The sequence below is a fragment of the Lepidochelys olivacea genome (assembly GCF_965140295.1).
Source record: "Lepidochelys olivacea isolate rLepOli2 genome assembly, chromosome: 22".
NCBI lineage: Eukaryota > Metazoa > Chordata > Testudines > Cheloniidae > Lepidochelys > Lepidochelys olivacea.
The window spans coordinates 3,354,716-3,380,150 of record NC_140432.1 but is presented as its reverse complement, the minus strand read 5'-3'; the positions used below and the strand labels follow the sequence as shown (position 1 = coordinate 3,380,150).

Below are 25,435 nucleotides of genomic sequence, written 5' to 3'. Positions count from 1 at the left end.
GCAATCATATAGTCATAAAATCTAGAGGTGGAAAGGACATGTTAGGTCATCCAGTGCACATCCCAAGAATGGGAGCAATACAGGGTTGTTCCTTACAGGGTATTTCCCTGTATTCTGTCCAGTCTGATTTTAAGTGTCCCAAGCAATGGGGCCTGCTCCATTTGTGTTCAGAGACTGTTCCATACCAAATCCATCTCACTGACAGGGATTCCCTGATGTTGAACCTAAATTTTCCCTGTCTTAATTTCATCCAGTTTATCCTAGTTAAATCTCTTGTATATCACTAAGTAATTTCTATTCCTCCTTAGTGTTAATACCTTGTAGCTATTTCCAGTCTGTTAGCCTGTCTCTTATAAATTGCAGCTTATTCGTGCTATTCCTGCAAGTCATTCTCTAAACCCTTATTGTCCATCCATCTGTACAGTGGGTTTCCCCTTCTCTCTTAGGAACTTGGAAGCAGATCAGAGTTTTGACCTTGGGCTGGGCTTTAGGGAGCCAGTTCCAGAATTGTCTGCATTCAAGTGGAGCAAATGGCAAGATTCAGGCCTCCATTTTCAGCACAACTATTTTACTATTGCAACTCACTGGCAGTAGCCTATCTTGTTCTCTGTGTTTCTGGTTAGTTTCCCCAGTGTATTGGATGTATTTTTCCAAGATGAGTCTGTTTTAATTATTTTCAGCCTATGTCTCCAATCTTTTTTGATCACTTTTTGATTCTTTTATCCTCACAGGTGTTTGCAGCTCCTCCCAATATTGTACCAGGTGTAAATGTATTTAGTGCACTGTTCTGTCTTTTAACACAGATTGCTATTTACCATCGCTAGTCTTAGACATGTTTGGGCAGTTGTAGTGTGGAGGAACAAAATGTTTGCCCAGTGTTTTGGGGATGATATTGGGCCAGATCCTAAGCTGGTGTAAATTGGTGCAGATGTGTTGACTTCAGTGAAGCTCTACTGATTTACATCAGCTGAGGATCTGGTTCATTTTGGTTGGTGGTAACCAAGGTAAAGTGTGATCCAGATATTACAGTGATGGGCAGTTATAAATACGTATAATGATAACAACCTTAAAGTGTTGCTTAGAAGAGAAATTTTAGCAAAGTGTAAAGAAGTAGCAGGTTGGTGACGTGAGTGCATAGCCTTTCTGGGAATAGACCTGAAATGCCTGACATATTCAAGCAACCATACACATGTCCCTGAGTGCTTGTGTTCAGTTAGCACTCCACAGCATCAGTCAGTGGGACCTGTGGTACCAGCACCCCAGAAAACCTTGACTTGTCTCTTGGGCTGGAGGTGTCCAGTGCCATCAACCTAAAAAATTACAAATCAGGCCCCGCAAAATCATGCAATTGGCTAAAAATTGAACATTTGAAACCAACAAACAAACAAATAAAATGTCAGGGTTTTTTTATTTGCCTCCTGGTTCCTGAGCCTTTTGGGTGGTCTTGGGTCACATTGTCAGGTTTTTCTCCACAACCATGAAGGCTAGAATCTTGTTATTTGAATGAAAGCTTTGATTCTCATATATTGATATGACTCCAGCAGAAGGGGCTTCAAGAACAACATCAAATATTAAAAGACTCATGCAAAATTTGCGAAATTTGGCAGCACTGTCAGATGCCAGGTGCACACAGACCTGTTACGACTCTTGATTTAGCCAGAAGGCTCCTATTTACAGCTGCCCTCTGAGTTGCTCCTTCGGAAGAGCTTAAATCTCCTTGAGTACTGCAGAGATGCTCTTGGCTTCATCTCCACAAGAAGAGTGGTTCTAGGGGGATCTCCATGTTTAGACTTGGAGGTCTGGCTAGAATGACACTAGAGTCATTTCTCCCTGCCCAGAGGCATCTGCAAGCTGGAACCAGGGATTGGCAGCAAGAACAGCATGTCCCAGTCAGGCAATGAGCAGCCAGTTAGACATTCGGCAGCCTAGTCAGAGCATCTCCCAGCTGATGGCAGGAAGCAGCCTGATCCCCCTCCCAGACAAGGGAAACAGCAGCCACCATCAATGACTAGTATCAGAAACTCAATCACAGCCCTTCTGTCCAGTCCTTGGGCAAGGAGCAGCAAGGGCCACAGCTGCAAGAAACTGTCAGTCACCTCTCCACCAGAAGTTTTTATGTTCTCAAAGTTCCTTCCAGGCTGCAGTTTTACCAGGCTCATGTTCTGGTCATTAGGACATTTTATATCATGTATGTAAATAAGGTGATGCATGGTAATAAAATATGCAAATTAATCCACTAAGCATAAAACCTCCAGAATTGTGAAACTTCAGCTTCAACATGTATGCATACGAATTTGAACACTTCAGCCTCTGTCCCTTTGTGCCTCAGTTTTCCCATCTCTACAGTATGGATACTACTACTACTACTAAATTAATAATAATACCCATCTTTTTAAAGCTCTGTTAGATCCTCAGATAAAACTTCCATGTATTGATAGTAGTATTTTCCACACTGAATATGTCAGATTCAAACTTATTACTGAAAATTCAGCTGCTATGTTGTTTTACCAGAAATATTGATGTGTAAATCTGTGATTATGACTGAAAATGTATTAGGTTAAAGAGAAGGTTTGATTTTCACATCTCGTATTGAATGGAAGGTATGGCAAATGCCAACCAATGTGGATCAATCCATAGCAAGTCAGCAGTCGTGGCATTGTTGTCAGATGGCATTGTTGCCTCAGCAAGGTAAAACGTGCAAATGTAATTCTTTATATCAGATGTTATTTTCATTTTAGGCTCCTTAATTATGGACAACCTGCAGTCCCTGTCTTCCGATAATGCTACCATTGCTATGCAGCAGGCCATGATGGCAGCTCATGACGACTCACTTGATGGAACAGAAGATGAGGAGGAGGATGAAATGGAGGAAGAAGAAGAAGAAGAACTGGAGGAAGACAATGATGAGCTCCAGACAACGAATGTCAGTGACCTTGGCTTGGAGCAGAGTGACTCACTGGAGTAGTAAAGAATTGAAGGTTCCCTGATTTATGGTAGAGCAGATGCCTCCTGGGAAGATGTTTGCCTACCTAAATCAGCAGCCTGAGGAATTTTAGAGGAACCCTGATCTTTGACATACAAGCCCCCCACATCGCTTTAAAAATTATGTATGACAAAATCAAGTAATGATACCCTTACAAAGTGTCCTGCTTGCCTGCAATACACTGCAGCTATGGACAGGAGTGCACATTTAAGAGACCAGTAGAATGTGCAGGGTTATTATTTAAGTGAAGGACACATGTTTACAAGGCACATATTGTGGCCAGTTTTTTGTTGTTGTTGTTGTTGTTGTTTTTGATAAGAACAAAAGTGTTTTTAGGGCAAGCTGTTTTCTGTATGACTGAGTCTTTGATGGATGTTATCATGCAATGCCTTTTTTGACATGCAGGTGAGAGGCAGGTCTGTTTTCATTTTCATTGCTTTTATGAAAGATTTATAGATGCAAAAGGATTGATGCTTTTTTTAAGTAAAGGATTGTAATGATTATAAATATCTAACTGTAGGGAAATCAGAGTTTGCAAATTGTCAGAATTTAAAACTGAACCTTGAAAGACTTTAGTGTTGGATCCACTTAGATTCCTGATTAGTGCTGATTAAATGAATGTCAACTCTTCAGACTTCCATCTCTTCCTATACCAGAGTGACAAACCCCAGGAAGTACAGACGGGGGACACACACGCTGGTGTAAATCGGTCTGGTGATTGGGCACCAGACTGTGAGCTGAGCAGCCTTTGTAAGAGAACCGAAAACTTAGAAACTTTTAATTTAATGTTCTGCTTGTGATACAGTCAGTGAAATTTCTAGGCTATAGGTGCAATGTCAAATGACCAAGAATGCCCTCAAGTGATGCCATCTAGGTACCATTAAATGTTTAGAAGATCACAAATACTCAAGAAATAATTGGGCGGTCTTATGTTTTAATGAAATATTGACAAAAATGCTAAATTTGCCTTGTTCACCTGAAACATAGTCAGATTTCAGAATGCTGAAAGCAATCTCATATTCTGCTATGCTACAGTGCAAGCCATCTCTCTTTGATCTCCTGGTTTTGAGAATTCATGGATTTCTGAACTAGGAAAAGGTTTTTTGAGCTAGCTGAAGTTGCTCTCCAGATGGTGAAATATAAAAATGCCCCTTGCATTACTTCAGCCTCTTCTGTGGAATCCCCATCAACTATCCCTCTCAGGTAAAGCATTCTGCCGAGAGATTGACGAAAAGCCGTCTTGAAATAAGATGCTCATTGAGGCTATGTCTACACTGTGGCAGGGAGCACGCTTCCCAGTGTGGCTAGACAGACACTTGTTAGCTCTGCTCAAGTTAGTGTGCTAAAAATAGCTGAGCTAACAAGTGTCTGTCTAGCCACACTGGGAAACACTCTCCCTGCCGCAGTGTGGACATAGCCTTAGCCATGTTTAATAGCAGGAAGGCGGGATCAGAGCCATAAAAGTTTTCTTCACTGAATGTGGAAGACGTTTCATGAAGCACTGGCAAAACTAATCACAGACAAGACTTTCCTGAGATCAGAAACATTTGCTGACCTGACTAACATATATACAAATATAGTAAACAAATAAGAATCTGATTATGGATATAAGCACAGAAATGGCAACAAAGGCCCTCTAGTATTCACACAGTAGGAAGGAAATAAACTCCCCTTGATAGAAAGAGACTTCACCCCCAAAACATCACTTGCACTCAATCTCCTCCTCTCTCCACACACCATGGTAGTGAATGGTAGAACCGAATATGGTTGTGTTGTCCATAAAATTTCATTGAATGAACTTTCAGTTCATTTGTAGGAGAACAATTTCAGTGACAAGCCTTGGATGGCAACAGGCTGAGAATGACAGTTAGCAAAACAACTGGGGACCTCCAAATTCCATCTTTGAGGAGCAGGCAGTAACTGAGACTGAGGAAGGGCTTCCTGAAATGAATGTATTCCTCCCTACCATGAGCTGATAGTGGAAGCTTTAATAGAAATTTGAGAAAGAAACAATCTTATTTATAATCAGTGTTATAGAGCAATATGTTTTGCTTCCTTTCCATGCCATAATTAGATCACATTTCCCCTTTGAAAATGCAGTGGCATTAGGGCAGCCAGAAAATAAGAATTCCATTCCACAATCAATTGACATATAAGAACACAAGCAAACTGACATTTGCACATCTGAGAGCAACCACTCAAGAGCCAGTAGCCTGATGGTTAGGATACTCAGCTGTGGGGTAGAAGATGCAGATTCCAGGCCCTGCTCTAATTCAAAGCAGAGATTGGACCTGTGTCTCCACATCCTAGGGAAATGTCGTCACCAACAGGCAAAAGAGCTGGGTCTTATCTTCACTTCAAAGTTAGGACAACATAGCTATGGTGTTCATGGGTTTGAAAAATTCACACCCCCCAGAGTGATGTAGGTATGCTGATCTAAACCCTGGGATAGATGCGGCCGGGTTGACGAAAGATTTCTTTCATTGTCCTAGCTACTGCCACTCAGAGAGGTGTATTGCTTACAGCGATGGAAGAACCCCTTCCATCAGTGTAGGAAGTGTCACTGTCAGTGTTATAGCCGTTCTACTGTAGCACCCATCGTGTAGACATGGCTGCAGTCTCTCTCACCTGTTGGAGCTGTGCCACTTTGTATAAACAATTAAATGTTAATTGGACCAGAGAGAGATGGTCTCTGTTGCCTGGCTTTCTCTCTCTCTCTCTCTCTCTCTCTTCCCAGAAATTCCATACTGGACCTGAGAAATCGTCCCGTTGAGAATGGTGCAGATCAGTGAAAATTTTTGGTTTTGAAAATTCTGCCTTTTCGAATGAAAAAAATGGTTTGGCAGAAAGTTTCCAGCCAGCTGACAGCTAGGATGGAAGCTTTATTTTTCTGGTTCATATTCTTACTTAAATATGCATACACATCAACACCAGCCCAGCACTAAGGACTGTGCACACAACTTAGTCTTGATGGAGCTAATTTACACACACTGAGTTTTGAGACCGTTTCAGTGACTTGACTGTTTTATGACAGAGTTTGATCCCATTTTTAAGTATTATTTTTCTGTAACAATGATTTTTCCTGGCCCCTGAACAATAGTTTCCAGTTTGCTCCTTCTTTTGCCTCTTGAGAGTTGAGAGGTTTGATTATCTACAATAAGGGTTGAATCCATGATAATTCCTTGGGAATTTATTGGACTGGCAATGGGCATAAGGGCCTGTTTTCAGTACTGATATGGCGTGAATGTAATATGTAATTTCATAGAAATTTCATTGTAATCTAGTATTAATTCATGTCCATTTATTATAAAGTGCTATCAGATGAGATTTTGCAGCTGTATCTTATTGTGAGTTTATTTATATGTTCTTGATTAAGGATTAGGAATAAAGGATAAGAGAAATCTAGGTCAATGAAAGGGACCCAGTGTTACCCAAGACATGAGTTCTATGAATGTGATTCCCCTTGGCAGGCTTCAAAATTGAAAATTGCTGTAATTCTCAAAGGTTATGTATGAAATTTTAGCCATTCATCATAGCTACCACCTTAACTACCTGGTAAGAATGACTGGAAGACAAGAGCTCTCTGCCTCAGAGAAGGCACCAATTCACTGCTCAATTAAGCTGAAAATATTCTCAAAATCCAGAAGTGCGGTATGTGTCTGGACAACAGGAACAGATATGCAGGTCTGAAGAGTCATTTCAGTCTATCCAAGAGAGAGTTACAGATCACATTGCGCCTTCTGGGCATTCCATACCTTGGAGTGTGAGTCCAATATGCTCACAGCTGGTTAACAAAATTAATGGATTTTTAAATAAAGTAAAGTAAAATAAAATAAAATAAAAAATTCTGAGATTGCTTAGTACTTCACCTCAGGCTAATTCATTGCTCTTTTTCCTGCTTTAACCTTTTACTGTTGTCTTCTTGTCTTTCTACTTGAGGCGTCCATGAGTACAGAATGAATTAGCAGGCCCATTGCTCTTCCAACACACGTAGACCGTTCCTTTCAGAGAAGAGGTTGATGGCAGCAGAATATCCCCTTGTAGCTCCAGTCCTCCCTGCAATTCAGCCAGGTCCATCCTTCTGCATTAACAGGGCATGGCAGCCCCTCAAGGGACTTAAGAGTAGGAAGGTTTCACTTGAATTATACAGCAGAGCTTTTCCAGGCAAAGGTTAAGATTTTCTGTCTCTCCTGCCACTGGGTTTCTTCCCTGTGAGTCAGATCTGAGACTCATGCAAGTCTTCTCCTACCTGGGGCAGGGATGAGAATCTCTACCAACAGGATCTGTGCTGGGGCCTGGGTCACGCTTGCACTGAAACCAGCCATTATGTGATACAGCTCTTTCCTACCAAAACTGATGGTTCTGTTGGGCTGAAACCAGGTCTCTCCTCCCACCAAATTCCACAACGTTAGAGGAAACTGCAGGAGAAGCAGCTCTGCAGCATCCATGGAGCTCCATGCCAAAGCCAGTTTTCCAGTGGCTAGTCTAGTTCCTCTTGGTACCTTTGTCCTCCTCCTGCAGGGGCTTGGGAGAAAACCTCACAGCCCTAAAGCCCTTTTAGCATTGCAGCCAGGAGAGAATGAAGGAGGTCTTCAGGGTTCCCCTTATCTAGTGAAAGTTCCATGAGGGCGAGAAGCCATAAGGAAAACCTGCTCTTCTTCCTCTCACTACCAGAGGGAGCCTCCAGCCAGACCTTCTAGAAAATTCCCTTTCTCTCCCATCCTACCCTTCCCCTGAGCGTGCAGACAGCTGTAACCATATTATGTGCATGCCAAACACACTGGACAAACAACATCTTGTCAATTTGCCACAGAAGAAGGATTTCCAGTACCCGACTGATAAAGTTCTTGACTGGACATCTCATACCAATGTTCTGGGACTCAGAGAGCTATGGAAGACTGCTGACCTTCGAGGATTTAAGTCAGAGGTGCCCTGTTTTAACTGGGACAGGCAATGACACTATCATAACTGGCCTCAGTAAACAGGCAAGGACACGGAGCAAGAATCTGGTGAAGAAAAGAGTGAATCGGATGTGCTGGGGAGAATCCAATCTGGAAAGTATCAGTTACAAGCAACAGAGGAGGAGAAAGACTGGGTGTATTGGTCTATCACAGGATGACTCTGACCTGCCAATGTGATGCAGCCATGAAAAAGGCTAATGCAATCCTAGGATTCATTCAGCAAGGTATTTTCAGAAGAGATAGGGAAGAGGTATTACAGTTATGCAAGGCACTGGTGAGACCTCATCTGGAATACTGTGTACAATTCTGATCTCCCATGTTTAAGAAAGATGAATTCAAGGCGAGAAGGACTATTAAGATGATCAGAGGAATGAGGAATCTACCTTATGAGAGGAGACTTAAGGAATTTGGCTTGTTTAGCCTAACAAAATGAAGGATGAGGTGAGATGATTGCTCTCTATAAATACATCAGAGGGATAAACATCAATAAGTTTCGGCTTGAAATTAGATGAAGGTTTCTAACAATCAGAGGAGTGAAGTTCTGGAACATTCTTCCAAGGGGAGCAGTGGGGGCAAAAAACCTAACTGGCTTCAAGACTGAGCATGATAAGTTTATGGAGGGGATGGTACGATAAGACTGCCTACAGTGGCATGTAGACGATCTGCGACTGCGAGCAGCAAATATCTCCAACAGTTGAGGGAGGGAGGAGTGGGAGGGTGCTGAGTTACTACAGAGAATTCTTTCCCAGGTGTCTGACTGGTGGGTGTTGCCCACATGCTCAGGGTATAACTGATCGCCGTAGTGGGGTCAGGAAGGAATTTTCCCCCAGGTCAGATTGGCAGAGACTCTTGGTGGACTTGCCTTCTTCTGCAGTGTGGGGTGCAGATCACCTGTTTGTTTAAACTAGAGTAAATGGTGGATTCTCTGTAACTTGAAGCCTTTAAATCAAGATTTGAGAACTTCAGTAATTTAGCCAGGGGTTATGGGCCTACTACAGGAGGGGGTAGGTGAAGTTCTGCGGCCTGCAATGTGCAGGGGGTCAGACTAGATGATCATGATGGTCCATTCTGGCCTTAAAGTCTATGAGTCTGTGAGCTGCCACTGGCAGGAACCATGAACCAATCAGAGGCCTCACCCCAGAATATAGCACCACAGCCAATGGATATTCCAACAGATCTGTCAATATTGGAGATCGTAGAAATGGGTCTGCTTGTCATGAGAATCTACTTCTCTCCTGGACCAAGTCTGCAGTAGCTTCAAAGGGCTAGGACTATGGCTGGTGGATGTCTTCCATCCTTTTCCAATAATTTAATTCAGGGTGTACAAAAATAATTTTAAAAATAAAAATTCATTATTTTATTTAAATCAGTTTTAATTAAAATCAGACTTTTAATGTACATATTGCTAGTTCTTTCCTTTCTTCCCATTTTATAGTCTTAAATTGCTAAAATTGCTAAAATGGATGTGTTGTACTTGTTTCTTTAATAGTTTCCTAATTGCTAGTAGACTTTCAGATTTTACACAGAATTTTTTGTACCAAGACGTTTCACACATAAAATGCTCAACGGTGTGGAAAAAGGTAAGTCTAGGGCCTCATTAGCATCCTCACCATGGAGACAACACAAACACAAAAGTGATCAGCAAATCATAGAATCATAGAATAGAATCATAGAATATCAGGGTTGGAAGAGACCTCAGGAGGTCATCTAGTCCCACCCCCTGCTCAAAGCAGACCAATCCCCAACCAATCCCAATCCCCCAAATAGTTTGTGCGATCTTCTACATGCCAAGATGAAATGCTTTGACTAGGCTATACTCCTCCAACAGGGTTTGCAGCTGGGTGGCAGCTTGTGCACCTTAATCACTTAAGTGATTTTGAAAATCCCACCCTAAATATCTGTTTAGGAGCTTAATTTTAGGCTCCTATTTTTGAGGATTTGGGCCTAAGTGTGTAAAAATGGTTGCAACGACATTGTTAATGTATCAAAAGTCTAAATCCCCTTTTACTGTTAACACTGAAGCCATTTTTTTAATTGAAGTGATTTTATGATACTAAGAGAAAAACTTTTAATAAAAATAAAATTTCAATTTGTGATGGTGCAAATGCTTATGCACGTGCTTGACAGCCAGCATGATCAGACCCAAAGAACTGAATTGGACTGTTCATACAAGGAAATCAACGCACCTGCTGAGGTGTTTGTAGTGTAGGGAAATTAATTTTCAATATGTTGGAATTTTGTCTGTAGCAGTTTTATAAAATTCAGACAAGATACCCTGGGCTTAGAAGTTGAGGAATTTTACAAAATCCCAGCATTTATAATTTAGTTCATTATAGATGTTAATACTAAATTGAAATAACACAGTTTTACAAAATCCCAACATACCGATGCCCCAGTCACTCTCCCCATGCCATAGTTCATCCAAGCTCCCCTCTGACACTAACAGTTTAGTCCTTGAAACATTCACATTGTGGCCTTTTATCCGCTATGGTAACATTGTTTTGGACCTGGCAAGCCACTAACTGATCCTAAAGTTTTTCCAGTAGGAGGTGGAGAAATAGCTATACTTAATCATGGAAAAGACAGACTGATCCCCCTGGTGCAGTTAGAGAGGAGATGGAAGTTTTCATGTAGGATTCCATTTCGTAGGTGTTAAACTCCTAGCACAGTTAAGATGACAGTATTATCTGGGGCAAGAAACTGGCTGTATCTTGAAAACTCAGCCTTATGTTAGAAGCTCTGCCATCCACTCTGTGTATCCCTGCGGGCAGCCCCCTTTTTGGGTAGTGTTAGAGGTAGCCATAATGTTTTGCTCACCCAGTGAGAGAATTAGCTGATTTATCCTATAGCTGCTGCTTCCTAGATTTCTATCCAGGCAAGGGTAACCTGAGGATGATTCCTAATATCATCACCTCAGCAGACCTTCAGATTCCCAGTCAATTCAATTTGTCCTGCTTTTACTTTCCTTCTCCTCCATCTCCCTCATCCTCCCACAAATACTTTGTAGCATTCTCGTGATGTAGTTAGGCCACTAAAATACCAAGATCATAGGAGTCAGGTCAGAATCCCGTTTGCTGGGTTCTTTAATGGTTCCCAGAAAGATCAGACAATGTCTAGATGCTGTCTGACTAAGGCACATATGACTGGAAGTCAGTCCCACTTAGGAAACAGGGTTCATTCAGCAAGAGCTAGGGAAGCTTTGGAGACTGACTCTGCTTCATTGCTGGATATTTGCCAAGTAGACGTTCAGCCAATACATTTACAGACACTATCACAGGGAGGCCACTGCTTCCTTGGATGTGGCATTTAGGCAAAAGACTCAGGATTGTCAAAACTAAGTGAGCCAGCTGATCCTCCCTGAAGATAAAGTTTTCACTATTACATGTAATTCCAGACCACCAGGGAAATCTTGAGCATAAAGAAAACATTGCTCCTTATCTGTTTATTGCATTACTGTACGTGATTCCCACCCAGTAGAAGTTCTATCTGTGAGGAGTTCTATCTGGTCAATTTGCGGTTATTGTAGACCTGGCTTCTCAACAGTAAAAGATTTTCATGCGGCAAACAGATTCTTTGTGATCTACATACAGATGATATTTAATTAAATACATGAAACATGAAAACACTGTCAATTACTTCAGTGCTGGGTATATTATGGCCCATACTGCCGCATCTGCTCACCCTTTCATCAGTCAAAATTCCCACTGATGTCAAAGGGAATTTTGCCCTGAGTGAAGGCTTTCATACAGGGACTTATGTGTATAATTAACACATGAAAGGGGGCAGGGAGAGAGCAATCCCTAGTGCTCCCTGTTATTCATCTATTGCATGCTGCTTATTTACTCTTTGATATACTTGTAAATAATACATGTGAAATTTAATTGTTACTATAAATGGGTCAGAATTAAAACACTGTATACAAACACCTTGCCAATTTAGGGCATTGAGGTCTGGGTCTGACCCTGCTGCCCTTCATAACTCCAGCCAGTCTCTAAGGATAGTATAATAGCTCTCTGCAAGACAATTCATTCATGGGGCTAATTTCTTCACTTTGTGTCAGGTGCGAGCAATCTGTGCTTGGGGCAGGTAAGTTCTGCAACAGGCTGTAGAATAGCAGCAGAGCCACTCTGCAGTCACAACTACAACACTGAGTTTGCAGTAAAACTGATTGCTCGTGTCCCTTGTTCTGCAAGGAATAATGGCTAATGCATCTAAGGCCACGTCTACACTACGCCCCGGATCGGTGGGTAGTGATTGATCTATCAGGGATCGATTTATTGTGTCTAGTGTAGATGCGATAAATCGATCCCTGATCGCTCTGCCGTCGACTCCGGAACTCCACCACAGCAAGAGGCGGAAGCGGAGTCGATGGAGAAGCAGCGGCCGTCAATCCCATGCCGCGAGGACGCGAAGTAAGTGATTCTAAGTTGATCTAAGATATGTCGACTTCAGCTACGCTATTCTCGTAGCTGAAGTTGCATATCTTAGATTGATCCCCCTGCCCCCAGTGTAGACCAGGCCTAAGTAGTGTGAAACAAATTACTTTAGTCTGCCCAGGCCAGCCCCCAAACTCTCTTGCACAGGAAGATGCAGGGAGCACCCATGGAGGTGGGCTACCTAGCATATAGGTAGGGTGACCGGACATCCTGTTTTTGATGGGACAGTTCCGTATTTAAGCCCTCTTCCAGATGTCCCAACTTTTTGTTAAATATGGGCAAATTGTCATGTATTTTCTGCCTCCCCCCCTGATTTCAATACCATCAGGTCCTGCTGCTGGCTGGATCCCTGCTTGCCAGCCACCCCCCATCAGTGATGAGGTAAGCACTGCCTGGATAAGGTGGGTGAGGTAATATCTTGTATTAAATTTAAGAAGGACAAATGCAAAGTACTCCACTTAGGAAGGAACAATCAGTTGCACACATATAAAATGGGAAATGACTGCTAGGTCGGAGTACTGCAGAAAGGGATCTGGGGGTAACAGTGGATCACAAACTAAATATGAGTCAACAGTGTAACGCTGTTGCAAAAAAAAGCTAACATAATTCTGGAATGTATTAGCAGGAGCATTGTAAGCAAGACAGAAGAAGTAATTCTTCTGCTCTACTCTGCGCTGATTAGGCCTCAACTGGAGTTTTGTGTCCAGTTCTGGGCACCACATATCAGGAAAGATGTGGACAAATTGAAGAAAGTCCAGAGAAGAGCAACAAAAATGATTAAAGTTCTCAAAAACGTGAGTTATGAGGGAAGATTGAAGAAATTGGGTTTGTTTAATCTGGAGAAGAGAAGACTGAGAGGGGACATGATAACAGTTTTCAACTACATAAAAGGTTGTTACAAGGAGCAGGGAGAAAAATTGTTCTTCTTAACCTCTGAGGACAGGACAAGAAGCAATGGGCTTCAATTGCAGCAAGGGTGGTTTAGGTTGGACATTAGGAAAAACTTCCTAACTGTCAGGGTGGTTAAGCACTGGAATAAATTGCCCAGGGAGGTCGTGGATTCTCCACACTGGGGATTTTTAAGAGCGAGTTGGACAAACACCTGTCAGGGATGGTTTAGATAATACTTAGTCCTGCCACAAGTGCACGGGACTGGACTAGATGACCTCTCAAGGTCCCTTCCAGTCCTATGATTCTATGTTTGGACCAACTTCTGCTGGTGAGAGAGACAAGCATTCTAGCTTCACAGAGCTCTCCTGAAGGTCAGGTATGAAGAAGAGCAGGGAGTGGCAGCAGCGGCAGCTCACTCCATGCTCAGGCTCAGCTTCTGGGGACAGGAGCCAACTCTGAACGTGCTGGGGCAGGCGGGGGGCAGCCTGCTGCTGCTGCAGCCAGATGCTCTCCCAGGCAGCCACTGTGTTGCACTGGGCAGCATCCGGCAGTGGCTCTGGAGCTTGGCTGCCAGGAAGAGCAGCCAAACATACTGAGGGAGCCAGCGCAGTGGGAGGGCAGCGCTCCTCCCCCAGGTAACATGGGATGGGGAAGTGATGGGGAGAGCGCAGGGGCCCTGACCTCAGGGCAGAGTGGGGAGGAGTCACATGGGGGGGGTCACATACCTTTCCCTTTAGCTGGTGCATCCTTTGTATCCCTTCCAAGAGTTGCTACAGAAGTTGGTCCAATACAAGCTATTACCTCACCCACCTTGTTTCTCTCATATCCTGGGATCAGGACAGCTATAACAAAACTGCCTACCAAATACTGGAATACACTTTGGACATAGTAGGCAACTGACCCACTGACTGCAAAGTGATGCAGACAGGCTTTAGCAGAAAGCTGCTGAGTGATATTATGGAGAGTTAATTTTGTTGAAAACATCTTCCCAGGGTAGATTTTGTAGGTCATGTTGCATCTCCAATGAATGTTGGAAGTCAGATGCCAGAGTCCCTTTCAATTTGTCTGTTCTCTGTCAGGAGAGGTACTGTGGCATCTCCTTCAACTCATTCCAGTTCTGTATTTGGATTTTTTGCCAGAATGATTTGAAGGTCAGTGCCAGTGAGTATTCTTTCTTCCCAACGGCTCCTTGATTAGAGCTATAGATGTACACAGACCAGTTGTTCCCAGTGCTGAGGGGTTTATAATAATTTCTCACACATTGTCAAAAAATCATTAGACTCCTTGTTCTGAAACCTGTTTTCTAAGAAGCCAGGTCCTGGTCCAATTAAAGTCAATGGAAGTTTTGCCATTCTGCCCATAAGTAATAAGGGTGAGAATGACCCCTATGCAGAGAGAAAGCATAAAGCCTATATTGAAGGCATAAGTGCAAGATAAGTGACATATAGGGTAGGAATGATGGTCTAATGAATAGGGCACTGGCTTGGGATTTAAGAGGTCCTGCTTCAACCATGGGCTTCTTGTCTGACTTCAGCAAGTCATTTAATCTCCTCATGGGAGAGGAGAAGGATTCTCTACCTCCCAGAGGTGTTGTGTGGGCAAAATCCATGTTATGAAGCAATAAGACACGCGGTGATTAGGCTAGATAATAAATATAGTCCTTGTGTTGCTTATTTGTGTAGGGATGAATTTCACCCTCAAAAATTATGCATATTTTCCATGACATTGAGAGCACTGATTGGCCACCAGTTTGGACACAGATTTGGTCAAAACCCAAGAGGTGGTCCTAAATAAGTGAGAGAAAAATCAGACCTGTGTTTTTATTTCTGTTGCTTGTGTCCTTTTTTTAGATTAGATTCCGAATGATTAAGTCTTGTGCACACAATTTGTTTTACTTCTCCCATTGAGAGTTGAGTTGCTTGATTTTACATTATCTGCCAAAAATTGCAAAAGAGGTTTCAAAGATGCTGCTCAAAGTGATGAACATGCAGAATATGACCAAGTCCTTAGATGCCTTTGCACTGTTGAACAGGGGGTTGGACGAGATGACCTCCTGAGGTCTCTTCCAACCCTAATCTTCTATGATTCTATGATTCTATTCATGCTGTGGCTGGCAAAAATTCAGGAGAAAAATAACCAAAAATATCTCAATATTCAATGCACTGATCATCTGCTTTGTACAACAGCAACTGCAGAAGATGGCGATTAGGGCAGATTGTTAGCAGCAGTCAGCAACATCTCCATGTGCAGAGCATCAGGCAATGGGTCATGGCTTAATTTTATGGTTATGTAAATTTGCCACCTTTGCATGTAAAAACATTTTGGAATGGCTTGTGTGCATGCCCCTTTTGGGATTTTCAGATGGCAATTATCAAAATGTCAGCTAGCTCCTTTGCTGACAATTTGCATATTCTCTGCTGTGCTCCTTGAAGCCAGTATGAATATGCATGAGAGCTTCTGTGGGAAGGCTAAGATCTTCAATACGTGTTGTAGCAGCCATGACTTCTTTATATTTAAATAGACTTTAATAAAAATAAGTAATCTTTTATTACTACATATATGGGTTTTTTTCATATTACACAGAAAGTGGAAGAGAACGGATTACATTTAGAAACAATATGTGCATCACAAAGAAAATCTAATGAGCATCCTCTCTCCCCCTCAGGGAGGTAAACAATCAGAACCCATCAAAAATGTGAACAGTCATTCTCCAAGAGCAGCATTTAATTACTATCTTATCTGCTTGCATACTAATCACTAGAGGCTACTGGTTCTGCCCTATGAATAATCAGCCTCTTCAGACTCTTAAAAGTGGAACCGTTTAAATCTCTGTTTTGATGCAGTTTTTGCTAATTTAAAGCTTGTTCTATCAATCTTTACTTTGTCGTGTAGTAGAAGGATATTCACTGAGGAAATGGCAAGATCCTTGATACTTGCTGGGTCAAAGTTCTATTTAACCCAGCTGGGAAACAGCGGATTGAAGAAGAAACAATACAACCATCTCAGTTACTGGTTAAGACTTGCCACTGGGAACAGTTTTCTAACATACTAGACAAGGATGGTAATTTTTTCACACCTTATTTCTAAAAAAAAGTTGTATTTTTGTACAAATAGTGATATGTGAATTGTTCCACTTACAGCACAGAGATGAGGGTTGTGTTTGTGAGCTCAGTACTTTTTTGTTCTGGAGTTTCAAGTTTGTCTCCATTTCGTGTCACTGTTAAAACAAAAAGTTGAATTCTGAAAAAAAAACAATTATTCTGCTGTCAATTTGTTTAAAGTTCATGCAAATAAAGTCTTGGTTTTTTTAAACTAAAGCTACGAATGTGAGACTTTTCTTAGACTCCAGGATGGATGGTAACTGGCAGGAAACATCAATTTTTTACCCTGAATATGTCCAAAAACATTAAAAGTGGAAAAGCTAAAAAGACTCTCTAGGATCCAAAGGACTCACAGAGCAGACAACAGTTTTCTATTTCTTAGTAGCCACTAAGGCCCTGATCCTCCAAGAACTGATGCACATGCTTGACATCAACTCACATTAGTGAAGTTAAGCATGTCCACTGCTTAAGTGCTTGCAGGCCCAGGTCTGATGGATATACTGTTCTCAATGTGACTGAGGGCCAAAGGAAAGCAGCTAATCTCACACACATTCTTTACAAACACATATACTCAAATGGAAAGTTGTGCAGATGGCACCATTATATTGGGATTTTGTCATAACAATTTTTATGCCGCTAAATACTTTGCAATAATACTGGACTGTACACCAGATGTGAGTCATGTTGAACAAATGACAATGATCATTCGTTTTGTGGACATGGGAAAGTCTGCAGATGAAGATAATGTTGAAGTGCTCATAAAGGAACATTTTTCGGGTTTCGTACCACTGAAGGAGACGACTTGAGCATTTATGATTGAAACTATTCTACAAGAGCTTGAAACAATGTCATTATCTGTTGAAAACTTACATGGCCATGGCTATGATAATGGGAGTAATACGAAGGGTAAAGACAATGGTGTGCAAAGGAGAATGATGGAAATCAATCCTAGGGCCTTTTTTGTTCCTTGCAGTGCGCATTCTCTGAATTTGGTTGTCAATGATGCTGCTAGATGCTGTTTGGAGGCAAGCAGTTTCTTTGACCTGGTGCAACGTGTTTATGTACTTTTCTCAGGCTCAACATGCCATTGGGAGATTCTGACTTGCCATGTGAATTCTCTAACTGTGAAACCACTTAGTCAGACAAGATGGGAGAGTCGCATTCATGCTTTGAAGCCTCTTCGCTATGAACCTGGAAACGTTTATGATGCCCTAATTGAAATTTCTGATGATACTACCTCTATTGAATCATCTGGCAATATCATAGAATCATAGAATCATAGAATATCAGGGTTGGAAGGGACCCCAGAAGGTCATCTAGTCCAACCCCCTGCTCAAAGCAGGACCAATTCCCAGTTAAATCATCCCAGCCAGGGCTTTGTCAAGCCTGACCTTAAAAACCTCTAAGGAAGGAGATTCTACCACCTCCCTAGGTAACGCATTCCAGTGTTTCACCACCCTCTTAGTGAAAAAGTTTTTCCTAATATCCAATCTAAACCTCCCCCACCGCAACTTGAGACCATTACTCCTCGTTCTGTCATCTGCTACCATTGAGAACAGTCTAGAGCCATCCTCTTTGGAACCCCCTTTCAGGTAGTTGAAAGCAGCTATCAAATCCCCCCTCATTCTTCTCTTCTGCAGGCTAAACAATCCCAGCTCCCTCAGCCTCTCCTCATAACTCATGTGTTCCAGTCCCCTAATCATTTTTGTTGCCCTTCGCTGGACTCTCTCCAATTTATCCACATCCTTCTTGAAGTGTGGGGCCCAAAACTGGACACAGTACTCCAGATGAGGCCTCACCAATGTCGAATAGAGGGGAACGATCACGTCCCTCGATCTGCTCGCTATGCCCCTACTTATACATCCCAAAATGCCATTGGCCTTCTTGGGAACAAGGGCACACTGTTGACTCATATCCAGCTTCTCGTCCACTGTCACCCCTAGGTCCTTTTCCGCAGAACTGCTGCCTAGCCATTCGGTCCCTAGTCTGTAGCTGTGCATTGGGTTCTTCCGTCCTAAGTGCAGGACCCTGCACTTATCCTTATTGAACCTCATCAGATTTCTTTTGGCCCAATCCTCCAATTTGTCTAGGTCTTTCTGTATCCTATCCCTGCCCTCCAGCGTATCTACCACTCCTCCCAGTTTAGTATCATCCGCAAATTTCCTGAGAGTGCAATCCACACCATCCTCCAGATCATTTATGAAGATATTGAACAATACCGGCCCCAGGACCGACCCTTGGGGTACTCCACTTGATACCGGCTGCCAACTAGATATGGAGCCATTGATCACTACCCGTTGAGCCCGACAATCTAGCCAGCTTTCTACCCAACTTGTAGTGCATTCATCCAGCCCATACTTCCTTAACTTGCTGACAAGAATACTGTGGGAGACCGTGTCAAAAGCTTTGCTAAAGTCAAGAAACAATACATCCACTGCTTTCCCTTCATCCACAGAACCAGTAATCTCATCATAAAAGGCGATTAGATTAGTCAGGCATGACCTTCCCTTGGTGAATCCATGCTGGCTGTTCCTGATCACTTTCCTCTCATGCAAGTGCTTCAGGATTGATTCTTTGAGGACCTGCTCCATGATTTTTCCAGGGACTGAGGTGAGGCTGACTGGCCTGTAGTTCCCAGGATCCTCCTTCTTCCCTTTTTTAAAGATTGGCACTACATTAGCCTTTTTCCAGTCATCCGGGACTTCCCCGGTTCGCCATGAGTTTTCAAAGATAATGGCCAATGGCTCTGCAATCACAGCCGCCAATTCCTTCAGCACTCTCGGATGCAACTCGTCCGGCCCCATGGACTTGTGCACGTCCAGCTTTTCTAAATAGTCCCTAACCACCTCTATCTCCACAGAGGGCTGGCCATCTCTTCCCCATTTTGTGATGCCCAGCGCAGCAGTCTGGGAGCTGACCTTGTTAGTGAAAACAGAGGCAAAAAAAGCATTGAGTACATTAGCTTTTTCCACATCCTCTGTCACTAGGTTGCCTCCCTCATTCAGTAAGGGGCCCACACATTCCTTGGCTTTCTTCTTGTTGCCAACATACCTGAAGAAACCCTTCTTGTTACTCTTGACATCTCTGGCTAGCTGCAGCTTCAGGTGCGATTTGGCCCTCCTGATAACAGTCCTACATGCCCGAGCAATATTTTTATACTCTTCTCTGGTCATATGTCCAACCTTCCACTTCTTGTAAGCTTCTTTTTTATGTTTAAGATCCGCTAGGATTTCACCATTAAGCCAAGCTGGTCGCCTGCCATATTTACTATTCTTTCGACTCATTGGGATGGTTTGTCCCTGTAACCTCAACAGGGATTCCTTGAAATACAGCCAGCTCGGCTGAGCCAGCTCGTGAAATATGGCACGGACAGATGCAGGAGCTCTTGCAAATGGCCTTTCCACGTTCAAATTGTGATGTTTGGGTTTCAGCTGTTAATGGTTGAGCACACAGGATGACTGACTGCAATACTGACAAATTCAGGGGCTACACAAGGTGACTGGGTCCTTGGTTTCCCATATCCTGCTTGAGTGATTAAACCATCAGGCTACAGAGTCAGCTTTGAATATGATTACTCTCTCTCTCTCTCATCCAATGGCTCTTTAATAATTTATACAGAGTTGAACAGCTTCAACAAGAAAGATTGCACCAGCATATCACATAGCCCAGTGGTTTGGACCTTCATCTGAAAGATGGAAGAGCCCTGTCCAAATTCCTTCTTCTCATTAGGCAGGGGGGCACTTGAACTGGGGTCTCCCATATCAGAACCACTGGGCTTAAAGTTATAAGGGAGGTTGTCCGCTATCATCTCCTCTCCACCCCCCGCTGTTTTCTGTAAGCTTGCCTGTAGGGCCTGTTGTGGTAGGTGTGTTCCAAGCATGCATACCTGATTGGGTCCCACATGTGAGACAGGTGGGTGGATCACTCTGGGGCTTAGCCCGGAGATATGGTTCTGGCCATTTAGAGTGTGGTTGCAGCATGCATGACCAGAGGCACAAACCTAGGTGATAGCAGGAGCTTGTACTGCCAAAACATAGGCCCTGAGAGAGTTTAGGCAGCTACACGTTCTGTGGCAGCTGAGCAGGGGTTTTGTGAATCCCACCGGGACCTAAAAGTGGGACATAGGTGCCTCAAATGCCAGTTAGGTACCTAAGTCCCTTGGTGAATCTAGGTCTGAGGGCCAGATTTTAAAGGTATTTAGGCATATTATGTTTCACAGCATACACAGAGAAATTAGATAAAAACATTAAATATTCTTGCGGTCAGGTTGCAGTGTAACACAACCTTTATTCTTAGAATCCAGAACCAAGAACCAAAAACAGAGAGACAAAGCAGGAGACGCAACAGAGAGACTGTGGCTCAGAGAAGGACATTCTGTCTCAACGCTGTCGGAGGCCCACACATAGGGATAGAACAAGCAAGACTGCCTAGTGCACCAGGCTGTCTCAGCATAATTAGTCAAAAATAAGGCCTTCCCATAATTCCCGGGAATTGTCTATAGTCCTTGAACCATAGCTGTTCATAGCATACACAGAGAGAAATTAGATAAAAACATGAATATCCTTGCTGAGAGATTGCACCATAATGCTGTATTTCTTAGAATTCAGAATGATAACACACAAGACCCAAAAGAAAGAGAGAGAGAGAGAGAGAGAGAGGCAATGGCAGGTGTCTAACTGCAGTATAAACATACTCTTAGGCAGGAGACGCAACTCACTCCACCTTGCTTTAAGCTAGCTCATTCCAAGCTGACTCTGAGAGCCCACTTCCTTACAGAGCCCTTAGCCTGCAAACAGGACCAGGAAACCCCCACTCTTAAAATGATAGCATGCAAATCCAACACCCTCAGCAGATCAGAAGTGACTACAGAGCTCTGGGAGTAAGGGTGAAGGAGTTTGGGGTGCAGGTGGTGTTCTCTTCAGTCCTTTCAGTCAAGGGTAGGCGTCCAGGCAGAGACAGATGCATCCTGGAGGTGAATGCCTGGCTGCAAAGATGGTGTCACCAGGAGGGTTTTGGCTTCCTTGACCATGGGATGCTATTCTAGGAAGAAGGACTGCTAAACAGAGATGGGGTCCATCTATTGAGGAAGGGGAAGAGCATATTTGGATACATATTAGCTAAGCTAGTGAGGAGGGCTTTAAACTAGATTCAAAGGTGGCAGGTGATCAAAGCCCATGGGTAAGTCAAAAACATGGAGACCTGTTAGAAAGGTTGGAATCTGGGGGGAACATGGGCTGTTATAGCAGGGATAGGGAAGAGACAAGACAGAATTGGGGCAAGGGAATCAAATCAGTATCTTAGATGTCTGTATACTAATGCAAGAAGTATGGGGAATAAGCAGGAAGAACTTGAAATGCTAGTAAATAAACATAACTATGACCTAGTTGACATCACAGAGACTTGGTGGGATAATACGCATGACTGGAATATTGGTATAGAAGGGTACAGCTTTCTCAGGAAGAACAGGCAGGGAAAAAAGGGAGGAGGTGTTGCCTTATATATTAAAAATGTAGACACTTGGACTGAGGTTGAGGTAGAAATAAGAGAAAGACTTGTTGAAAGTCTCTGGGTCAGGATAAAAGGGTAACGAACCAGGGTGATGTCTTGGTCGGGGTCTACCACAGGCCATCTGACCAGGAAGAAGAGGTGGCTGAGCCTTTTTTAAACCACTCACAAACTCATCCAAAGCCCAGGACATGGTGGCGAGGGGGGACTTCAACTCCCCAGACATGTGTTGGGAAAAGAGCACAGCAGGGCACAGATTATCCAACAAGTTCTTGGAATGTATTGGAGACAATTTTTTATTACAGAAGGTGGAGAAAGCTACTAGGGAGGAGGATGTTCTAGATTTGATTTTGATAAATAGGGAGGACCTGGTTGAGAATTTGAAACTGGAAGGCAGCTTGGGTGGAAGTGATCATGAAATGACAGAGTTCATGATTCTAAGGAATGGTAGGAGTGAGAACAGCAAAATAAAGACAATGGATTTCAAGAAGGCAGTCTTTAACAAATTCAGGAAGTTAGTAGGTAAGATCCCATGGGAAGCAAGTCTAAGGGGAAAAATAATTGAAGACAGTTGGCAGTTTTTCAAAGAGATATTATTAAGGGCACAAGGGCAAATTATCCCACTGTGTAAGAAAGATAGGAAGTATAGCAAGAGACCACCCTGGCTTAACCAGGAGATCTTCAATAATCTAAAAATCAAAGGAGTCCTACAAAAAGTGGAAACTAGGTCAAATTACAAAGCATGAATATAAACAAATGACACAAATATGTAGGGACAAAATTAGAAAGGCCAAGGCATAAAACTCGATCAAACTAGCTAGAGACATAAAGGGTAACAAGAAAACATTCTACAAATACTTTGGAAGCAAGAGGAAGACCAAGGACAGGGTAGGCCCATTACTCAATGCGGGGAGAGGGGGGGAATAATAACAGAAAATGTGGAAATAGCAGAGGTGCTTAATGACTTCTTTGTTTCGGTTTTCACCAAGAAGGTTGGTCGCGATTGGACATTTAGCATAGTGAATGTCAGTGAAAATGAGGTAGATCAGAGGTTAAAATAGGAAAAGAACAAGTTAAAAATTACGTAGACAAATTAGATGTTTTCAAGTCACCAGGGCCTGATGAAATTCATCCTAGAATACTCAAGGAGCTGACTGAGGAGATATCTGAGCCATTAGTGATTATCTTCAAAAACTTGTGGAAGACGGGAGAGATTCCAGAAGTCTGGAAAAGGGCAAATATGGTGCCAATCTATAAAAAGGAAATAAGAACAACCCGGGGAATTACAGACTAGTCATCTTAACTTCTGTACCTGGAAAGATAATGGAGCAAATAATTAAGCAATCAATTTGCAAACATCTAGAAGATAATAAAGTGATAAGTAACAGTCAGCATGGCTATGTCAAGAACAAATAGTGTCAAACCAACCTGATAGCTTTCTTTGACAGGGTAACAAGCCTTGTGGATGGGGGAAAGCGGCAGACATGGTCTATCTTGACTTTAGTAAAGCTTTTGATACTGTCTTGCATGACCTTCTCATAAACAAACTAAGGAAATGCAACCTAGATGGACCTACTATAAGGTGGGTGCAAAACTGCCTGGAAAACCATTCCTAGAGAGTAGTTATCAGTGGTTCACAAGCCTGCTGGAAGTGCATAATGAGTGGGGTCCTGCAGGGATCAGTTCTGGGTCTGGTTCTGTTCAATAATCTTCATCAATGATTTAGATAATGGCATAAAGGAATAACAGACTTAAAATATTTGTACTTCCCAGAAGAGGGCTGGGCAGCTTAGTACATACTTTTATGGGGGAAAACCTGGGACTGGGGATGTGTTTGGGTCACCCCAGTGAAAGTCAGGGGGTAGCTGGCAGGCTGCAGTTACACACAGACGTTCAGGGTGTGGCTTGTATTCTGGAAGGCTATATGTGAGTGGCCCAGGTGGGAGATACTTCAGCAAGGCATTGTGAGGCACCTAAGGTTGCAGGGCAGGAGCAATGCAGCCTCCCCCACCAGTCTGGGTTATGCCCCAGTCTGTCACAAATTGTTCTTGATTAATTACGCTCAGTTAATAATATACACTTTATTTCCAGTCTGATTTTATCTAGCTTCGTCTTCCAGGCATTGAATCACATTTAACTTTCTCTGCTAGATTGAAGAGCCCATTATTAAATATTTGTTCCCCGTGTAGATATTTATAGACTATTTCTTTCTTAAGCTAAATAGATAGAGCTCTGTAAGTATATCATTATAAGGCAGGTTTTCTAATCCTTTAATCATTCATATGGCTCTTCTTTAAACCCTCTCCAATTTATCATCATCCTTCATTAACTGTGTACACACAGTATTCCAGCAGAGGTCGCACCAGTGCCAAATACAGAGGTAAAATAACCTTTATACTCATACTCGAGATTCCCCTGTTTAGGCATCCAGAGACTGCATTAGCCCCTTTGGGCACAGCATCACATTGGGAGCTTGTGTTCAGCTGATTGTCCACCACAAAGCCTAAACCTTTTCAGACTCACTGCTTCCCAGGATAGAGTTCCCCATCGTGTATGTATAGCCTATATTCTTTGATCCTATATGTACACATTTACATTTAGCCATATTAAAACACATATTGTTTGCTTCCACACAGTTTATCAAGTTTCAGAGTAGCAGCCATGTTAGTCTGTATCCGCAAAAAGAAAAGGAGGACTTGTGGCACCTTAGAGACTAACAAATTTATTTGAGCATAAGCTTTCGTGAGCTATAATGCATTCAGTGGAAAATACAGTGGGGAGATTTATATACACAGAGAACATGAAACAATAGGTGTTATCATACACACTGTAAGGAGAGTGATCACTTAAGATGACCTAATACCAGTAGGAGAGCCGGGGGGGGACCTTTTGTAGTGATAATCAAGGTGGGCCATTTCTAGCAGTTGACAAGAATGTCTGAGGAACAGCGGGGGTTGGGGGGGTAAGAAACATGGGGAAATAGTTTTACTTTCTGTAATGACCCATCCACTCCCAGTCTCTATTCAAGTCTAAGTTAATTGTATCCAGTTTGCAAATTAATTCCAATTCAGCAGTCTCTCATTGGAGTCTGTTTTTGAAGTCTTTTTGCTGTAATATTGCGACTTTTAGGTCTGTAATAGAGTGATCAGAGAGATTGAAGTGTTCTCTGACTGGTTTATGAATGTTATAATTCTTGACATCTGATTTGTGTCCATTTATTCTTTTATGGAGAGACTGTCCAGTTTGACCAATGTACATGGCAGAGGGGCATTGCTGGCACATAGAATCATAGAATCATAGAATATCAGGGTTGGAAGGGACCCCAGAAGGTCATCTAGTCCAACCCCCTGCTCAAAGCAGGACCAATTCCCAGTTAAATCATCCCAGCCAGGGCTTTGTCAAGCCTGACCTTAAAAACCTCTAAGGAAGGAGATTCTACCACCTCCCTAGGTAACGCATTCCAGTGTTTCACCACCCTCTTAGTGAAAAAGTTTTTCCTAATATCCAATCTAAACCTCCCCCACTGCAACTTGATGGCATATATCACATTGGTGGATG

The 25,435-nt window shown here is 42.7% G+C and overlaps 1 protein-coding gene across 7 annotated transcripts in view; it reads left to right on the top strand.

Moving 5' to 3' along the window:
- The window catches only part of PKNOX2 (PBX/knotted 1 homeobox 2), a 689,215-nt gene extending 685,600 nt beyond the window's left edge, over positions 1–3,615 (top strand). For all 7 annotated transcript variants that reach the window (XM_084611724.1, XM_084611727.1, XM_084611723.1 and 4 more), the window contains one exon: positions 2,739–3,615. In XM_084611724.1, coding sequence (XP_084467850.1) covers positions 2,739–2,965 — 227 coding nt within the window. In that variant the 3' untranslated portion in view covers positions 2,966–3,615. The remainder of the gene's footprint in view (positions 1–2,738) is intronic.
- Positions 3,616–25,435: the final 21,820 nt, after the last annotated feature.